The 12,169-nt window shown below is 47.9% G+C and overlaps 1 protein-coding gene across 1 annotated transcript in view; it reads left to right on the forward strand.

Moving 5' to 3' along the window:
- TGM3 (transglutaminase 3) overlaps positions 1–12,169 on the forward strand; it is a 45,924-nt gene that overhangs the window by 4,725 nt on the left and 29,030 nt on the right. The window contains exons 2-4 of the mRNA XM_011974484.1: positions 9,292–9,465; positions 9,818–10,057; positions 10,639–10,757. Of these exons, the coding sequence (XP_011829874.1) occupies positions 9,292–9,465; positions 9,818–10,057; positions 10,639–10,757 (533 nt within the window). The remainder of the gene's footprint in view (positions 1–9,291; positions 9,466–9,817; positions 10,058–10,638; positions 10,758–12,169) is intronic.

Genomic DNA, 12,169 nt, shown 5'->3' on the forward strand with positions numbered 1-12,169 from the left:
AAGGAAGGAAGGAAGGAAGGAAGGAAGGAAGGAAGGAAGGGAAAAGAAATGCCAGTGTCATCCCTATCCAAAGATTCTAGTTGAATTTGCCTAGGGTGGGTCTCAGAGCAACAGAACATTCTCCAGGTGATTCTTCTGGGCAGCTAGGGTTGACAGCCTCTGGTCTCAGAGATTCTAAACTCTTGCTTAGGAAGAGAAGTCCTTCTGTCCTCTTGTTTTGCCCTGACCATAGGGTGTCTAGGCAGGGAGTAGGCTGTGGATGGCCCCTCCAGGATCTGTATCTAAGTCACTGCTGCCTTGGTTGGCTGCAGGGCAGCAGCTTGGGGTCATATCTGCTCAGGCAAAATTGGCTTTCAGTCTGGGCTTGAGTCCAGCCTCTGCCTGAGCGTGTGATACTGAGTAAGTGACTTTGCCTGAGTGGACTTCCAAATCCCTCATCTGTGAAATAGGAATAGCAACATCTTTTTAATAGTCAATATTTTGTGACTATTAAAAGACATAACACAGGTGAAATGCTTAGCTCAGTGTCTGACACATAAGAGGTCCTCAATAGCAGCCCATTAAAAACCCATTAAAATGCTTGTTTTTCCCATTATATATGGGATCCCAAGGCATTTCTTTCCCCCAATCTCTGGGGGTCCCGGTGCTATTGATGGGTATATATTGAATCCCAACAATAACCCTAAGAGGGAAGATGTTCAGGTCTCACTGTCCCTCTTCTACAGATGAGAAAAGTACAATTCAGAGACATTGAGGCCCTTGCTCAGGGCCTCTCACCGGTCCAGGCACCAATCCAGGGCTCATTTCTCTTCATCCTTACCAGCCCCTTACTCTGCCTGAATGCCAAGAAATTGTGCCACCTGTGCTGCACAGGGCTTGCAAATGTCAGGATATGTGGCAGAAGTTAAAAGGAAACAGCACAGGCTAGAAAGAGAGAAAGGAGAGAGAGATGGGTGCTGAGGAGGAAAGCACCTGTGTCCTTGGAGCCAGAGGAGGGCTGGCCAGGGGCTAAAGATGTTCCCAGTGTCTAGGGGTGGGAAGTGGGATGACTCACAGCCTGTCGGTGACCAGGATCTGAGACCTGGCTTCTGGGCTAAGATCTGCTTCAACTCTGTGACCTCCGCAGATGGCTTCCCCTTTCAGGGCCTCAGCTTTCTGACCTGTCATGTGGGCATACTAGATTACATCACTGTTTTTCAAGCTGCCAGTTGCCATCCATTAGCAGGTTGTAAAATCAGTTTAGTGGACTGTGACCAGCCATTAAGAAAGAGAAAAAGCCGAAGAGAAAATATCAGAGTACCCTGATACATAGTATTAGCCCTGTGAAACCTCATGTCTTTTCCAGATCCATGTGTGTAAAGACTATTTAGATTTCTTGATTTGTCCCCCAGGCAGGAGCGGCAAGAGCACAGTGGTGAGATCTCAGCTCACTGCAGCCTCCACCTCAGGGTTCAAGCCATTCTCCTGCCTCAGCCTCCCAAGTAGCTGGAACTACAGGCATACATCACCACATCCAGCTAATTTTTGTATTTTTAGTAGTGACGGGATTTCGCCGTGATGGCCAGGCTGGTCTCGAACTCCTGACCTCAGGTGATCTTCCTGCCTCGGTCTTCCAAAGTGTTGGGATTACAAGTGTGAGCCACCATGCTCGGCCACTTTTTAGCATTTCTATCAGCCCTCATTAACTCTAGACTTCTGTAAAATAAAAATGCATCTATGTCTAGAGAAAAGATACGGGAAGTAGAGTCTGGGTGGGGGCTAGGGATAGTCCCAGTCACTAGAGTAGCATCACTCCATATTGGGCCCCCTGTCAGCCCCTCTGTGGGGTGGTCCTCCCTGGAATAGGAGATGACAGCCCCATCACACACCGGGCGACCGAGTCATTCTCACTCATCTGCTGCAGGTCATTCAACTGCAGAGCCAGGCTGACAAGGATTGAGACGGCGGAATAGCAGCTTCCCTTTCACATCTGGAGTCTTTCTCTGTGCTTTTCACATGACCTCTGCCAAAGAGGGACCACAGAATAAATGGGCAGGGGTTACATTAACATACTTATGATTGTGTTTGGCTGTGATTGATGGTGAATGCCCCCCACCAAAAAAAAAAGTAGCTTAGAAAAATAAGACAGAAGTTTATTTCTTCCTTGCATGAGCAGCCTGTAAGCAGGCAGTTCTGGGCAGGCCAGGTGGTGGCACCATTCTCAGGGCCCAGCTCTGTCCAGTCTCCTCTCCACCATCGCTAGGGTACATATGGTTCTGCATGGTCTGAGACAACCGCTAGAACCTTGTCCATGTCCAGATAGCAGGATGGAACAAGAGGAAGAAAACAGGCAAAGGGCATTTGCCAACTGTTTATATAAAGAGGTTTTCTAAAGAATAAAAAATAAAATAAAAATTGAAAACAGGTATTCAAACAAATATTACCAAGTACACATTCATAGCAGCACTACTCAGAGTAGCTGAAAGGTAGGGACAACCCAGATGTCTATCAGCTGATGAATGCATCAACAAAACATGGAATATTCATGTAATAGACTATCATTCAGCCATAAGAAAAGAATGAACTACTGATACATCCTCCAACATGACCGAGCCTTGAAAACATTACGCTAAGTAAAATAAGTCAGACCCAAATCACACATTGTGTGATTCCATTTGTTAATTTATGAAATGCCCAGAATAGGGCCGGGCGAGGTGGCTCATGACTGTAATCCCAGCACTTTAGGGGGCCAGGTGGGTGGACAATTTGAGGTCGGGAGTTCAAGTGAAACCCCATCTCTATCAAAAATACAAAAAAATTAGCCGGGCGTGGTAGCACCCGCCTGTAATCCCAGCTACTCAGGAGGCTGAGGCAGGAGAATCACTTGAACCTGGGAGGCGGTGGTTGCAGTGAGGCCAAGATCATACCACTGCACTCCAGCCTGGGCAACAGAGGGAGACTCCATCTCAAAAAAAGAGAAGAAAAGAAAAGAAACAAAAAGAAAAAGAAATGCCCAGGATAGGCAAATCCATAGAGACAGAAAGAGCTGGAGTTGGCAGGGGCTGGGGATAGGAGGAAATGGGGAGTTCCTCCTAATGGATTGGGGGATTCTTTGGGGAGTGAAGAGAAAGTTCTGCCACTAGATAGTGGAGATAATTGCATATTGCGAATGTACTAAACGCCCCTGAATTGTACATTTTAAAATGTTTTAAATGGCAATTTTTATGTTGTGAATTTTACCTCAATTTTTTAAAAGAGAGATTTCCTGGAAGTTAATACCTATAACTTCTACCTACAAGTTTTTGGCCCAAATTTACCCTCATGGCCACCGAGCCAGAGTGGAGCCTGGGAAAGCAGTGCCTGTACATATGGGGGATTTCATTACCAGGAAAGAAGGAACAAGTGAACATCAGGATAGATATTTATCTGGCAGTCCACCACATTAGAATTGCTGCTGGCACTGATGTTCTCAGGGAAAAAAAATCTGAAAAATTGCCCCAGGCCTGACACTGGAGTTAAGCATTAACTCAGGGAGGTGGCGAGGAATCAGAGTTTGGAGATGTCACACTGTGGGCAAAGCACCTCGGCGGCCTCCGTGTGCTCACGTCTGGAATAAGGGTTAGGAGTATGTGATCGGTCTCTAAGGTTTCTTTTCCCGCTGATGTCTTTTAAGTGTGTACGTTGATGAGTCAGTTATAAGAATCACGCGACTCCTGTCTCTTCTTCTCCTCCCTTCACCCAGACTGGTGCAGAAGACAGCCCTGAGGCTCATAAATATACATAAAGCGGTAAACTTGAGAACCGTAGACGGCTGAATACCTTTCCCTCCTCTCCTTTCCTACACATTCTGACAGGGTGGGCTGTGATGAGTGCCATGTCAAGGGCTTTGGGGATGCGGAGGCAGGATCATTGGATCCTTGATTTGGGGGCTGGCAGAGCAATCCTAGGGTTAAGGGACAGGATGATGACTGAGGGAGGCAGCTGGTGAACGGTTCAGAACCACACCGGAAGCTTGATGATAGCAGCTCTCAGCCGGCAGCCCCTACTCGGGGATGCAGGGCAGGCTGTCCCCTTTGTCCAGCTCCCGTGAAGACAGTTGTTTTGGAAGAGATGTTTTCCTTCCAGGAGCTCGGTGTCTCTCCTCTGTCAGAATCCAAATGCTAGCAGGTGTACGATGCAGCATGAGGGCCCCTCACCACCTAGGGCACCTTCTGGACTCAAAATCCTGCATGAGACCCTCTTCCAAAAGGTTTCAGGACCACAGTGACAGGGTAGAGTCAGTAAGGCCTGCTGAAAAGGAAACACCATTTTCTCTTCCAGACCACTCTTAATACTTCCCAGCCACCAAATGTGTGGGGTTTGTTCTCATACCAAGCGATTCTCTGTGGACACCACTGGGTGTCCTACAACTCAACTCAATTCTCACACTGTTGGGAGTTAGCACACAGCCCACAGGGTGTGCACACGCCCCTCAGTCCCACAAGACTGCCCCACTTCAGATGCCAGTGCTTCAGAAGTTGTCACCTGTGCTTCTGACCGGCCAGATTTAAATCAGGAGTTTCCACCAGCCCCCTTCTCAGGTTTGAAGATTTGCTAGAACAGCTCACAGAACTCAGGAAAACAGACGACCGGTTTATGATAAAAGGATACAACTCAGAAGCAGCCAGATGGAAAAGGTGCCTGGGATAAGGTGTGGGGAGGGGCGCAGAGCCTCCGTGCCCCCCTCCCAGCACTTCCATGAGTTCAGCCTGGAGGCTCCTCAGGCCCCATCCTTTGGGGTTTGGGTTTTTATGAAGGCTTCATTCTTAGGCATGATTCATTAAGTCATCAGTCATTGGTGATGAAATCAACCTCCAGTCCCTCTCCCCTCTGTGGAAGTGGGTAGTGGGCATGAGGCTGAAAGTCCCAAGTCTCTAATCACTGGTTGGCTCCCCTGGCAACCAGCTCCCGTCCTGAGGCTATCCAGGAGCTGCCAGTACCAGTCATCTCATTCGCATACAAAAAGTCACTCATCATTTTGGAGGTTCCAAGGGTTTCAGGAACTTTGTGCCAAGAGAAAGCAGAGATCAAATATATATTTCTCATTATGCCACACCTGGGTTCAGAATCCTGGCTCTGCCCATTTCCAGGTATGTGACCTCAGATAAACTACCTGGTCTCTGAGCCTTGGTTTCTCATTGTAAGATTTCATTGACCACATACATAACGTGTTCTGTGGACTGCGCATAGCAGTTGGCATAAAGAAGGCTGATGACAAAAGTGAGCCCCACTTTTCCTCCTCCTCCAGCTTGCAGCAGTCTCGCACATCCCACAGCCACCCTAACAGAGAGCAAGGCTTGTTGGTGCTGCCGGGACTCATGCTTGGTGTCAGAAAAAGCAGAGATGATGAGTGTGGGCTCTGGAGCCTGCAGTCCTCCACTGTGGAGTGGGGTGACCGTGACCAAGGTACCTGGTTTCTCTACACCTTGGCTTCCTTGTCTATAAAATAGGACATCTGCAAGTGTCTGCCTCATAGAGTTAATGAGCTAATGCACATAAACACTTTGAAAGATGGCTGGCACACAAATGCCCTGTAAACTTCAGCTAATAGTATGGTCACCACCACCACAGTCACCCCAGGTCTGACTTAGTGGGGCATGCAAAGTGCCCCTCATGTTCCTTCTGCAGGTTTCCCTGTTGGGAGGCATCCTGGAGCTCAGTCTTTTCTTTTTCATCCTCTCAAGGGACAAGACATTGGTCTCTGGGATGAGTGGGAGGGGCCTCTACTATTGACACAGCCGCAGCAAACAATGCACGAGCTTTGGTGGAGCAAAGAAGGGTGTGGGCCTGTTGGGAGAGGCAGGTGCCAGCAAGAGATGCTGAGTACCCTGCCCCTCTTTCCTTACCCCTGTGCTGGACAAAGCCTTCTGGAGACGGACTTTCTACTTTCAAAGAACTCGTGGTCTAGAGTGAGCTTTATCTGGAAAAGGACATGCGTCCTTTGGGATTTGGGGTGGGGTGAAAAATCTCTAGGAAGGCTCAAGTGGTCTGAAACCATATGTTCCATAGAGTTCTGGTTTTTTGAAAATATATATTTCCAGAGGTTCTTATTTGAGAGCTCTTCTCTTTTGTTTTTCTTTTCTTTTCTTTCTTTTTTCTTTTTTTTAATTTTGAGATGGAATCTTGCTCTGTCACCCAGGCTGGAGTGCAGTGGCATGATCTCAACTCACTGCAAGCTCCACTTCTCAGGTTCAGGTGATTCTCCTGCCTCAACCTCCTGAGTAGCTGGGATTACAGGCATGCGCTACCATGCCAGGCTAATTTTTTAATTTTTAGTAGAGATGGGGTTTTGCCATGTTGGCCAGGCTGGCCTCGAACTCCTGACCTCAAATGATCCACCCACCTCGGCCTCCCAAAGTGTTGGGATTATAGGTGTAAGCCACTGCACCTGGCCAGCCATTCTTTTTTCTAAAGCGAGTAAAGCTCTACCAAATTGCAACTGGCTGGGATGCACAGAAAGTAGTGAGCAAGATTGGCAGGAGGAGAGGGGAGAAAGTTGGGGGCCATTTCCCTAGAGAGATCTAGCATCTATCAGCTGTACACAGCCATCTAGGGCTCAGTGTTTGCCAGTGTCTGAGTTCTGGGCTGCCTCTGTTGGCTACCCAGGTACAGGAATGCTCATTTTCCCCCTGCTCCCTCTGTCCTTTCTGTCCTCCCTTATTTCTTCCCTTCATTCAACAGATCCTTGTTGATTGGACGAATGTCTCAGTTTCCCTGAATTTGTGCAAAAATCTATTAATTTATTCTTTCAATGAATATTTGTGAAATGAATGAGTGAGTGGATGTTTGAATGAATGAATTTAGCACCCTGAACTGGGAGTAAGCTCATCTCTTGAGTCCCCTCTCTCCAACGGCACGTTGGCTCACCATCCTAGGGAGCCTGCATTTTACTGGACAGGGTACCTATGGTGACCCTCCGCCCTATCTCCAGTGCTCTTGAGTGGAAGCCCCTCCCCAGTCCTGCCCTGGCCCCCACTCGCTCCTGTCTCACCTTTCTCTCTTCTCCACGAAGGGCCCCTGCTCTAGACAAATAGCATCACTCCTTCTCTTGTGCCTTTGAGCCTCTCCTTCCCACCGTCTAGAATGCAGGCTGCTCTATGGGCACCTGACAAAATTCTCTCTCCTTTCAAGGCCCAGCATTTTCAGTGTAGCTTTTCCTGATCCCTACAACTGAAAGTGATTTTTTTTTTCCTGCCTGCATCTCTCATACACCTTTCCTGGATTTACCCCATTCCATCATTCATGATCACTTATGCTTGTCTTATCCACTGCTGAAGCTCTTGGAGAGTTACAACTACACTTCATACACGTTTACACTCCCAACATTGTGCCTCACACAGTGTCCTATGAATAATAGTTGCTCTAATATTTTTATTGAATGAATACTTCATATTCACTTTTCCTTGTAGACTAAATTTTGAGCTGTTGTCATGACAATCATCTCATGACATTAGTCTTTTCTTTGTTCATTTATTCCTTCATCCATTTATTTATCTAATTATCCTAATACAGTCAAGCAGTGCGCTAGGCATCAGAACAGAAAGATCAAGAGGGCGCCGGGTGCAGTGGCTCATGCCTGTAATCCCAGCACTCTGGGATGCCAAGGCGTGCAGATCACTTGAGCCCAGGAGTTTGAGGCCAACTTGGTATGACAAAACTCTGTCTCTACAGAAAATACAGAAGTTAGCTGGGAGTGGTGGCTCATGCCTGTAGTCCCAGCCAATGGGGAGGCTGAGGTGGGAGAATCCCTTGAGTCCAGGAGCCAGAGGTTGCAGTGAGCCAAGATCACACCACTGCACTCCAGCCTGAGGCAACAGAGCCAGATCCTGCCTCAAAAATAAAATAGAATAAAAGATTAAAAAGGGATGTTCTGATGCAGACAGATGGACACATATAAAAAAGAGCTGTGTCTGGCACTGGAATGCACCCTCACACTCTCATCAGAGCTGTGGCCTCTTCGTAAAGACAGAGACCAGTTTGGTTTGCGGAAGAATGGGTGACGTAACCTCTTAAACATAACTCATAGGAAGATTTCCCAAAAAGTTTCTTTCAGCGAACACTTGATACATCATGGCATCTCTCATAAACCCTTTTCAGTTTAGCTCCGTCATCTTCACAATCATGTGAGAAGAAATCAAGAGGGTGGATTTTGAGATGTTTGTCCTCGAGTCTTATCCAGGTCATTCATGGCCTTTGACCTGCTCCTATAAACAGCTCTTGCCAATGAGCATTTGCAAGTCCCCTCTGGGCCAAGGATTCCCCAATCACTAGGCCTAGAAACACTGCTCAGAGTCTCCGCCAGCCTCCCTAGCATCAGAGGCCCAGGTCGACACCAAGGCGTTACAAATACAGGGAAGGTAAAGGATGCAAAAGTAAACATTTGCTGGATGCTGGAGCGGCGAAACATGCTTGGCGTCTGGGTACACACAAGGGTACAACAAAGAAGCCAAACCAGGATGATGGGTGTGAGAGAAGTATCCTCCCTTCCGTTCTTTTTTTTTTTTTTTTTTGAGACAGAGTTTTGCTTTTGTCGCCCAGGCTGGAGTGCAATGGTTGTGACCTCGGCTCACTGTAACCTCCGCCTCCCAGATTCAAGTGATTCTCCTGCTTCAGCCTCTTGAGTAGCTGGGATTACAGGTGTGCATCACCACGCCCAGCTAATTCTTTGTATTTTTAGTAGAGACGGGGTTTCACCATGTTGGCCAGGCTGGTCTCAAGCTCCTGACCTCAGGTGATCCGCCTACCTCAGCCACACAAAGTACTGGGATTACAGGCATGAGCCACCATGCCCGGCTCCTCACTTCAGTTCTGTTGGAGCCCCCATCCACAAAGCAATGAGAAATGCTGAAAGCAGACAGAATGTAGGCACTCTGGTGACATAGTTCTCCTCATTGATTGGATGGAGTTCCACTGAACATTTGGCCTGTTCCCTAAGGGCCGAGTGACAGCTCAGCAGATGGAGGGGAAAAGACACTCTTAGCTATGGGAACAGGATGCACAGAGGTTCAGCTGTCTGAAAGGGCAGAGCATTTTCTGTGATCTTGCATCCTGGGAGCTGGCATAACTGAGACTAGAAAGACTGAATGGGAATAGGTTGTGATGTTCTTGCTATGCAAGATCAAGGTCTTTGGATTTTAACGTGATTCTTTCCAGGAATTTGGCTCTGCCCTCGACGAGCCTCACCCCAAAGCTGCTCTTTGGTAACTTACACCCTTCCCCTACACCACCATTCCTTGCCTCCTAGGACTTCAGGTTCTCTTTTCTGCCTCACAGCTCTAGGACTCCAGAGTATCAACTGGCAGACGGCCTTCAACCGACAAGCGCATCACACACACAAGTACTCTAGCCGGGAGCTCATCTTGCGGAGAGGCCAAAACTTCCAGGTCTTAATGCTCATGAACAAAGGCCTTGGCTCTAACGAAAGACTGGAGTTCATTGTCTCCACAGGTACCTGCGCATTCCCCTCCCTGCCCAAACACACACATACCTGAGTAGCCCTTGTGCATTCAAGGAGTGATGGGGACCATAGTGGGACCACTGGCATTGGGCTCTAGCCTTGCTCTGTCAATGATTCAGTGTGGCCTTGGGCAAGTTGCTGTCCATCTCTGAGCCTGACTGAGAGTCACCATCCTCAAATCAAGAGGGATCTGGCCTGTATGTTCATTCCAGTTACTTCCAGTGGCAGAATATGGTGCTTCATTGGCTCATGTCCCCCAGACGGGGGTTGTATTGGAACCTGGTCTCTCCACAGTCTGACCAGTGCTTGTTGGTTTTTCTCAACCTCTGTCTTCTTTGACAGGGCCTTACCCCTCCGAGTCGGCCATGACGAAGGCTGTGTTTCCACTCTCCAATGGCAGTAGCGGTGGCTGGAGTGCGGTGCTTCAGGCCAGCAATGGCAATACTCTGACTATTAGCATCTCCAGTCCTGCCAGCGCACCCATAGGACAGTACACAATGGCCCTCCAGATCTCCTCCCAGGGCGGCGTCTCCTCTGTGAAACTTGGGACGTTCATACTGCTTTTTAACCCCTGGCTGAACGGTAGGTGTCTAACCACCCACACTCTCAGCCCTGGCCTAAGCTAGAAAAGAGAAAGGGGATGGGGGAAATGATCTTCACAGGCTCAAGTTTGATTAGGGAAAGTCCATGGGCTGTGGAAAGGGCGCAGAAGCTAGAAATGAGGAGCTCTGACACTTCAGCAGCGTCTGAGTCTGGGCAGTCCCTCTATCTCTCCAAGTCCTCACCATTAAATGGACATCCTGCTGTTTCTTCTGGGAATATTGTCGAGATCACATTGAGCTTTTACAAACTGCATAGCACGGTTCATTTTAAGGGACAATACCACAGTATAATTCCACAGCTTGGAGATAGCTTCCTGCCAGAAAGAGCAGGTGTCTCATCCCCAGGGTCTCATTTTCAGACCCTCAAGTCCTAGCTTCTCTTTCCAGCTCATAGTTCCCACAATTGGAGTTGGAAGAATTTCAACCCAAGGGTCAGGGGAGGGCTAAAGGTGGGGCTTGCTCTGACCCCCAGGCCAGTTCAGGAGTTGGAGGAGAGGAGGAATGATCCCTACAGTCCTCCTAGGATTCTAGTCCCTGGTGTCTGCTTTTTGTATCAAACAGCGGATAGCGTCTTTATGGGTAACCATGCTGAGAGAGAAGAGTATGTTCAGGAAGATGCCGGCATCATCTATGTGGGAAGCACAAATCGAATTAGCATGATTGGCTGGAACTTTGGACAGGTAAAAGGGTCATAAGGAGGCTGAGGGTAATGTCCCTTTTACCCAAGAAGCTCAGCAGCATGCCCCACAGATCAATGGGAAGTCCCACATCTGTCCATCTGCCTGCCCTTCTATTTGTTCATGCATTCAGAAGACTTTCACTGGCCACCTATTATGTGTCAGACCCTGGGATCCACACTAAGGATACAGGAGATGAATAAGACAGATCATCTTTGAAGGGGTCGCAATCTAGTGGGCAAGACAGAAAATACACATAACTCAATTGATGCAATGAAGTAGTATTGGTGCCAGGATGCACACATAGATATAAGGCCCCCTAGAGACACTGGGGACAGTGATGTAGCTTCTGTTTTTCATTCCATGTAAAAATGTGATGAAACTTCCTTAGTGTGCCCACTCAGCCTTTCCAAGCCACACCCTCTTGGTCCTTTATTGCAGTGATCCCCATTTGAGTCTACAGAGTTCTCAGATTTGGTCAGTTTAGAAAACTTTCAGGTATGCCCTCCATTTTTAATTTTATGCACCAGACAAAGGCATTAGAATAAAGCACCTTGGGCGGGGTGCCTTAGATATCAGAAGGATGTGTGCTTGGACCATCTACAGACCCTGTCTGTAGTCAACTGGAGCAAGTTGGCTATCTCCTTTATTGGGAGGAAGGAAAAAAGAGAAGGATAGTGAATAGAGTGCACCTAGGAGTGGAAAAGAGGCTTTTTTTTTTTTTTTTTTGATGGCATGGTCAGGGAGGGCCTCACTTAGAAAGGAGCCTTTGATCAGGAACCTGAAGGAGATGAGGGCCTCAGACAGAGATCCTGGGAAAGAGCATCAGGCAGAAGGAAAAGCAAATGCAAAGACCTAAGTCAAGAGGAGCTCAGCCTTCTCAGTTTGAGAAGCAATGACTTCAATTAAGTCTTATTTTGTGCAAATTGCTTCAAATACATATACTTAACAAGAGATTTTATTTTTATAACTAGTTCTCCAGGAGTCTCAATAACACGTTCAAGATTGTAGGCAGGCCAGGTGCGGTGACTCACGCCTGTAATCCCAGCACTTTGGGAGATTGAGGCGGGTGGATCACCTGAGGTCAGGAGTTCAAGACCAGCCTGGCCAAAATGGCGAAACCCTGTCTCTACCAAAAATACAAAAATTAGCTGGGTGTGGTGGTGTGGGCCTGCAATCCCAGCTACTTGGGAGACTGAGGCAGGAAAATCACTCGAACCCAGGAGGAACCCAGGAGGTGGAGGTCACAATGAGCCAAGATCGCGCCACTGCATTCCAGCCTGGGTGACAGAGCAAGACTCCGACTCAAAAAAAAAAAAAAAAAAAAAAGGATGGGAGTCAGAGACAGAAGAAAACTCTGAGATGAGTTTGGCCTGATTATACAGATGGAGAAATCAAGGCCAGACAGGCTAAAC

Source organism: Mandrillus leucophaeus, unplaced genomic scaffold (assembly GCF_000951045.1).
Source record: "Mandrillus leucophaeus isolate KB7577 unplaced genomic scaffold, Mleu.le_1.0 Scaffold101, whole genome shotgun sequence".
Lineage (NCBI taxonomy): Eukaryota > Metazoa > Chordata > Mammalia > Primates > Cercopithecidae > Mandrillus > Mandrillus leucophaeus.